We start from the raw sequence: 7,996 nt of genomic DNA, 5'->3' as shown, positions 1-7,996 counted from the left end.
TTTTCGGTTTGAACCGAATTTTCGGTTTCGGTTCGGATCGGGCGGTTATCCGAACCGTGAACACCCCTAGTTTACAATTACAGTGTAACTTCTGAAACAAAATACAATCAAAATAACTCCGGATGCTCGGAATGCATGCGACTCTCTAACTCCCAAGTCGCTTACTCTGTGACATGACGCTGCCACTGATCCACGACTAGAGAAATGTGTTTAGTCCCAAGTACCTTATATTTACTGTCAATGATTTTGAGTGGTCTCTCCACGTATGACAAGTCAGGCTCCAACTAAACCTCTGTCAGATGCAGAATGTGCGACTCATGATCTGCAATGTACTACATTGTGAATACTAGAAAGATACGTCGATAACGCCAAACGATAAGCCACATCTCCGAATTTCTTCAAAATTTCAAACGTCCCAACGAACCTCGGGGCTAAATTTCCATTGAGACCTGCACTTGTCATGGTATATTTATATGGATAAAAATGCCAAGTCTTCAGTGACCACCAAATTCTTACGTGTGAAGACCCGTGAATCTCATAATATTTTTAAATTTCAAATTTCACTTACAATTTACCCCTACGAATTTTTATTTTCTAAAAATAATTAATAATAACTTCATTCGATAAACTAATATATATATATATATATATATTTCAGTATAATTAATTAATATTCGTAATAATCTTCTCAGCAAATTTTTTTTTCTTCAATGCAGTTGTTGCAACTGGTAAAATAAAATTCAAACTCATAAGCTTGTAAGTTAACAATTCTTGCTTCAATAATTTGTTTTTAGATTTAAAAAACTTAAAACTCATTTGTGTTTAAGTTTAAAAACTTAGTGATTGGACTACAATTTATTAAATATTACGGGCCATAAATTTTTGGGTCACTTTGCACATATTAAACAATGAAGATTAACTTAAATTTTTTAACCATTTTTTTGTATTTTCGTGTTTGATTCTTAATTTATGTTCATAAACTATAATTTTTAAAATATAAGGGTATTTTAGTAATTTAAAAAAAAATTCAAGGCTTGCCCCTTACTGGAACCGCTAGTGGGTGGTAGCTAATGTCAAAATCAGAATTTTTCACTAGCTCTAGCAATCAATGTTGCATCATATTAAACTCTTTTATGTAAAAAAAAAAAAAATTATTTCAAACTCTTATGATCGGTAAATATTTCACAATGTTCACCGCACAAGTAATGGATCTAGAGTTTTAGTGCAAGCTCTATTGTTGCTAACTGAAGATCATGAAGATCATGCATTATGTAGTTCTTTCAAAAAGAGACCTAAAAAAGGATAATTTAAGGAAAGGTGGAGCTTTGTGAAAAATAAAAAATGTAATTCGAAGCGAAATGAATTCAAGGCTAAAAAAGAAATGTAAGAAGTAGAATAAGGTGAGATGAAAATTTGATGGTGCATCATATATTTTTAATCATTGTACTCCCTTGTTTGCAAATATTGTTCTTTTTCTTATGTAGTACACACCAAAGCCATACTATACACCTGAAAAATCCTGGTGATTTTTGTTTGATGTGTGATAAGTATTGGAAATGGGATGCATGAAAGGTATACTTATACTGACTTGTCAATCGAGTTATCTTGCACCCATGTGAAATTCTACTTGAAGTGCTTGACACTAAAAATGGCATGACACACATGCACGTTCATGTGCAATATAGAGATGTAGTGTATAAAGTTAAATGGTCGTGCAAAAACTTAAGTTGTGCGAAAACTTAAGTTGTGCTTTAATATTTGAGTAGCGTAAAAAAAATTAGCTAAGGCACGACTATTAACTGTGAAATCATCCTTGAATTGGTCTTCGTTCTTGTTTTTACTTTTTACTTATTGTGCTCGAGGATGAGTAAAATGTTAGTATGAGAAAGTTGATAGGTATGGATTTCATGTGTCTTGTTAAGTCATATTGAGTACTTTTTTTTTTTTTTGGCATTATGTTATTGTATCGAGTATGCATTTCATTTATTTATTTTGTAGCTTGTGTTCACGGGCCACTCATTATAATGTTGATTTATAGGAGAAAGAGAGACAAAAAAAATTGAACCCAAGGTGGTGAAATAAAAATTTAAGCAACAAGATTTATGCCAGTCCCGCGAAAGTTTACTGTTCCATCACAAATTTATGAAGAAATGTGAGCTAAAGACAGAAAATCTCACGCTAGGGAAAAACAATTGCATGCCTCGTCGCGAGTTGAAGGAAACTTGAAGCTGAAGTTAAATCAATTCGCGTTAGGGCGTGCAAAAGTTTGTTTAGTGTCATTCGAGGAGATCTTTTGCACAAACGCAAAAAACAAGTTGCGCGCAGTGTTCTCTCTTCTCTTCCATTTTTAATATTTTTAATTCATAGAATTTATTTGAATCTCGATTTCTCTACTTTCAATAATGAATTTCATCAGCTAAACTCATATTTTTTTGTTGGGAATTAAAGGATCCCACCCTAGCCACTTGTATACAATTGAACTTTGAATATTTGGTTTTCATCTCAACTAATGATTTTTTATTATTACTATGAATTGATATATCGAGTGGTAGCTAACTTCATCATATTTTTATATGTTGAATGGTTTGAAAGAATAATTTGTGACATGATCGAGTAAATAAAATCCGTAATCAACAATGCGCACAGATATATGACATCGGGTAGTTTAATTTGTGACATGATCGAGTAAATAAAATCCGTAATCAACAATGCGCACAGATATATGACATCGGGTAGTTGCGGTGACAACTATAAGTCGGTAGATTGAAATTAAGTACGAGATTTCACAATTTAAAGTTTCATAATTACGTCCTAAACCATAATTTCGAAATATAAAGATAGTGCATGATAGGCTGATAGCCTATTAGTTTAATCACCACTGGAAACAGCCACCGAGCCCAGATCTACACCACCATCAGCTCATCCGAGCTTAGGTCATCAAACCTTGTGCATGTCATTAAAAAAAATAATAAAAATAAAATAAAATAATAATAATAATAATAATAATAATAAGAAGAAGAAGCCAAGTAAGAGAATACCAAATGCTTGAATAATTGTCAAAATCTCAAAGCTACATAAATATTCATCCGATGACAAACATCAGATAACATAATAATAAATAGAACATATGACTCTCCAACTACAACAATCTTAAAGATGGAATATATAATAAACACTCAACTAATGGCAAACCGCAAACTTCACATTACACAGTAATTAACAGAACATATGGTTTTCCAACTAAGAAAAAACGACAAGAATAAAATAGGAACACATTAAGGTACGTACTACTGTGTGTCAACGGTGCGAGGAACAAAATCTTCCTCACGTTCAGATTCACGAGGACAATATTCTTCATGCTCAGCTGGACCATCATTTCTTCGCCATCCTAAAAATATATAACAAGAATTAACATCCAAACTCCATATGCGAATATATAAATATGTATATATTTATATACCACTCTATTTCAATACATTTAGAATTTGCTGACAGCACGACGCATACACCCTCTCCGTTTCGTATTATAGTTGTTGTCTTGGACTTGTGATTGATAAACTCACATAGCTATTGGTGCAATCAAAACAAGTTATGAACAACTGTCCCCTAGTTCGAGAGCTAAAAAGAACTAGTAAATCCAAATTCAATCATGAAGTAATGAACTGACGGGGGATTTTATTTAACCTCAACTTGGTTTGAATTTGCGTGCCTCAACATGTGGGGATATACCCAAGACAAGGTTTTCGAAGCTTGTAAGGGAACAAGTTTCATTTGGCATCACCAAAAGCGCAAAATATAAAATTAAACATTCATATTAACAAGGAACGAGTATGGAAATAACTCGATTGAAACGGTAACAAAAGATTGACAAGGGCAAAGCAAAACAGCGAGGACGGTACCTTGATCTCACAAACCAAAACTTTATTTGGACCTAGCAGATCAACAACAGCTCGAAAGAGACGGCGCTCATCACTTTTGTCACTCCGTGCCCAAAATGTCAAGAAATAATACCTAGAAAACTTGTTCAACTTGACAACCCTCTCGAGATAGAAATTTTTTTGCTGTAACCAAAACAAACGAACATCACTAAGCTTATTAAGCAATTTAGGCTAGTAAATAATTTGTTTAACCTCTTTCGCATTGTAGACGTTTAAAGCTGTTTTTGCCCGATCCCTGACATTACTTAAACCATCGACATAAAACTGAGTAAAGCCTCCACCGCATTCACTTTTGCGTGGGTCCATATAAATATCGCATATCTGAGAACAGATTTAAACAATGGTTAGTTTTCGATATCTCTGCCTAACTAAAATATAGAGTGTTAACCCCAGTTAGCTATCAAATAATAATACAGTAAAAGACTTAAAAAAATTCTTCTTCCCCAATTCTTTGTTTTGAATGACAACGAGTAAAAGGCAAAGGACAACATACATGACGTAGGAGTGACAACTCATAATCATCCATCGAATGATACCCAGTAAAATTTTGATCCCATCCAACCGAATCCAGATCTTCACCACCTCTACCGACAGATGAGCTACTGTTGGCATCAACCAATCCATCAGCAGAGCCACTTATAAGGTCAAACAATGCGAATTACTTTTCATTTTTAAAAAAACCGAGAAGATAATGTCACATGCATGCAGACAATCCAAGACATAGTTCATAAAAAAAGGGGATGTTAAGGTACCCTGTGTAAAGTGGTTGATCTTCCTCGCGTTTGATTATGCAAGGAGAATATTCTTCATGGTCATCCGGGATCGTCATTTCCTCATCATCCTAATAATATATAACACTTAACATCAAAACTTCACATGCCAACAAAAAGGTAAATAGTTTAGACTTTGATGATAAAGTTATATTCATCTTTCGCTTATTCAAGCCTACTCAAAAGTTTTGGTTTGATATATGCTTCAAACCGGTGGAAAACTCCATTATCCACAATTCAAAAGAATATTCATACATTTACTTAAAAACATGGCACAGGAAAACCACTCCGTTTGCTTACAACATTTAGAACTTGCAGACTACATATGAGTCGCATATCTCTGCAATGTCTTCTATACTACCTCTCTCCATTTCACATCTTATAGTTCACTTGGGTTCGTGATAGATAAACTCACATAGCTATCACACAAGTAATGAACCCCTAGTTCGAAATGGCGAGGATGATACCTTGATAAATTTCATTTTGCAACAAGGATGGTGTTAATATCAAAAAATGACTAGGACAAAATGGAGAGGATGATACCTTAGTCTCACAAAGGAAAACATTATTCCCACCCAGCGGTTTAACAACAGCTCGAAAAAGTCGGAACTCACAACTTTCAACAATCCACGCCCAAAATGTCAAGTAGGCATCCATATAAACTAGGTTAAGCTTGACAACTTTCAGCAAAGTAAAATTCTTTTGCTGCAACCGAATCCAAACGAACAAAACATCATTTCGCAATTTTCGCTTACTAAGCAATCAAGGCTAATAAATAATTTATCTAACTTCTTTCTCATTGTAGACGTTTAAGGCTGCTTTTGCCGAATCACTGACAGCGCTGAAACCATCCACATAAAAACAAGTAACCTCGCACAGACTTTTACGTGGGTCCATATAGACATCACATCGCTGTAAATAAATTTAAACAAAGGTTAGTTTTCGACATTCAAACATGGCATGTGTAAATTTTTGCGGAGAAGATTTCTTTCCCCAATTCTTTGTATGTATCTTCGACGCAAGGGGAAAAGCAATAGGATCGAATCAAATGGAGTAGAAAGCAAAGAACAACGTACATGACGTAGGAGCGACAACTCATCAGCATCCACTGAACGAAGGACTGCAGAATTAGGATCCATTTGAACTTTTGACTTATCAGCATCCATTGAATGAAGTACTCCAAAACTAGGATCCCATTCAACTTTTGGATTCGCTTACAATCAACCCACGGCTAGCTTTAGCATAAATTCAAAACGAAAACAGAAAAAAAAAAAAAAAAAAAAGAAAAAGAAAAGAACAAAAACGAACATTTATCGCCATCTCGTACCTGGTTCCGCTATCGGCCCTTCTTGCGAAGGGAAAATGCGAGAAGATCGAAGTGATTTACAAGTTCTCTTGCGCCGTAACGCTCTACCCCTGTCAAACCGCAAACATCACAAAACATAGTAATTAACGAATCATATGATTATATGACTACTAAGACAATTTTGTTTTAAAGCTAAAATATCAATAATGACAAGAATAATAGAGGAACAAATTAAGGTACCTTTTGTAAGGGGAGTGATGTTCCACACGCCTAGATATGCGTGGACAACATTCTTCATGGTAATCCGGGATCGTCATTATATCGCCATCCTAAACATATTTTAAAAAATTAACATCCAAACTTCATATGCCAACGAAAAAGGAACGACGAAAAAGAAAGTTTAGCCTTTGATGATGCAGTTATATTTCACTTTCGCCTATTCAAACCTACTGTAAAATTTTGGTTTTGTTATAAGCTTCAAAATTGGTCGAAGACTTCGCTATTGACTATCCGCAACTCAAGAATATTCAAACATTTACTCAAAAACACCATAGCATTTACTTAAAAACACCATAAAACAAGATATGTGTCACATATCTCTGTTACATCTTCTATGTCACATCTCCCTCCATTTCACATCCTATAGTTGACTTGGGCTTGTTATATAACACAAGTAATAAACTCCTGGTGGCCAGTTTTAAAGCAGAAAAGAACTAGCAAATCCAAATTCAATAATGAACCAGCTAAGGAATTTCTTCTTGGTTTGAATTTGCAATGCCTAACACATGGCTATAGAAAGATGGGGTTTTCAAGATTGTAAAGCAAAAAATTTCATTTGGCAACAAGGATGGTGTTAAAGCAAAAATTGACTAGGACAAAATGGCGAGGATGATACCTTGATCTCACAAAGCAAAACATTATTCCCACCCAGCGGTTTAACAACAGCTCGAAAAAGTCGGAGCTCACAACTTTCAACAATCCATGCCCAAAATGTCAAGTAGGCATCCATATGAACTTGGTTAAGCTTGACAACTTTCAGGAAAATAAAATTCTTTCGCTGCAATCGAATCCAAAAGAACAAAACATGATTTGGCTTACTAAGCAATCAAGGCTAATAAATAATTTATCTAACTTCTTTCTCATTGTAGACGTTTAAGGCTGCTTTTGCCGAATCCGTGACAGCGCTGAAACCATCCACATAAAAATGAGTAACCTTGTTAAGACTTTTACGTGGGTCCATATAGACATCACATCGCTGTCAACAAATTTAAACAAAGGTTAGTTTTCCACGTTCAAATATGGGGTGAGTAAATTTTTGCGGAGAAGTTTTCTTTCCCCAATTCTTTGTATGTATCTTCGACGTAAGGGGAAAAGCTATAGGATCGAATCAAATGGAGTAGAAAGCAAAGAACAACGTACAAGACGTAGGAGCGACAACTCATCAGCATCCACTGAACGAAGGACTGCAGAATTAGGAATCCGTTGAACTTTAGACTTACCAGCATCCATTGAACGAAGCACTGCAAAATTAGGATCCCATTCAACTTTTGGATTCGATTACAATCAAACCACGGCTAGCTTTAGCATAAATTCAAAACAAAAACAGAAATAAATAAATATATAGAAGAACAAAACAAAACATTTATCGCCATCTCTTACGTGGTTGGGTCCTGCTTGCGAAAGGAAAAGATCGCGCCCTAACCCGCGTTCGGTTATCTCTTTAACAGGTGACAGACATATGCACGCACAATGCGTGTGCAATGAAATATTATATATATATATATATAAATAAAATCAACAAAAAAATAGTTTTTCTAAATTTATAAGAAATTAAAAAAAAATGAATATAATTTTTGTTTTGGGTTGAAAAAGAGATCTCACTTAGGTTCGAAAAATAAGACAAACGTTTCAAAAACACAAAAGAAAAAATGAATGAATATGTGTTGGAATTTTAGAGGGAAATAAGAAACGTTGATTAGTTA

At 34.6% G+C, this 7,996-nt stretch overlaps 1 protein-coding gene across 7 annotated transcripts; it reads right to left on the bottom strand.

The window, feature by feature from the left end:
- Positions 1 to 2,620: 2,620 nt before the first annotated feature.
- Positions 2,621 to 7,759, bottom strand: LOC140881159 (uncharacterized). 7 transcript variants are annotated; one of them, XM_073286234.1, is made up of 15 exons: positions 7,674 to 7,759; positions 7,434 to 7,534; positions 7,147 to 7,269; positions 6,910 to 7,071; positions 6,255 to 6,343; positions 6,036 to 6,124; positions 5,785 to 5,921; positions 5,498 to 5,620; positions 5,252 to 5,413; positions 4,691 to 4,779; positions 4,432 to 4,573; positions 4,131 to 4,259; positions 3,900 to 4,061; positions 3,289 to 3,388; positions 2,621 to 2,943 (listed from the first exon to the last, which is right to left on the bottom strand). In XM_073286234.1, the coding sequence occupies exons 2-15, from the start codon at positions 7,521 to 7,523 to the stop codon at positions 2,930 to 2,932; spliced, it is 1,611 nt and encodes a 536-aa protein (XP_073142335.1). In that variant the 5' UTR covers positions 7,524 to 7,534; positions 7,674 to 7,759; the 3' UTR covers positions 2,621 to 2,929. The 7 variants fall into 7 exon arrangements, with proteins under 7 accessions (XP_073142335.1, XP_073142331.1, XP_073142333.1 ...); XM_073286230.1 differs by lacking the exon at positions 2,621 to 2,943 and having other exon boundaries at positions 3,028 to 3,388; XM_073286232.1 differs by lacking the exon at positions 2,621 to 2,943 and having other exon boundaries at positions 3,028 to 3,388; positions 4,432 to 4,540.
- Between the last annotated feature and the right edge of the window lie 237 nt (positions 7,760 to 7,996).

The sequence above is a fragment of the Henckelia pumila genome, chromosome 2 (genome assembly GCF_033568475.1).
Source record: "Henckelia pumila isolate YLH828 chromosome 2, ASM3356847v2, whole genome shotgun sequence".
NCBI classification, from domain to species: domain Eukaryota; kingdom Viridiplantae; phylum Streptophyta; class Magnoliopsida; order Lamiales; family Gesneriaceae; genus Henckelia; species Henckelia pumila.
This window is presented reverse-complemented; position numbering and strand designations above follow the sequence as displayed.

What these genes read in the sequence shown, in the direction of transcription:
- LOC140881159 (XM_073286230.1), bottom strand. Translation starts at nt 7,523, where the DNA reads ATGGATGCTGGTAAGTCTAAAGTTCAACGGATTCCTAATTCTGCAGTC. An exon ending in ACGTCTACAATGAGAAAGAA is followed by an intron (nt 5,414 to 5,497) that starts GTTAGATAAATT and finishes ATTCGGTTGCAG; the next exon opens with CAAAAGAATTTTACTTTGCT. An exon ending in TTTTGGTTTGTGAGATCAAG is followed by an intron (nt 3,389 to 3,899) that starts GTACCGTCCTCG and finishes ATATATTTTTAG; the next exon opens with GATGGCGAAGAAATGATGGT.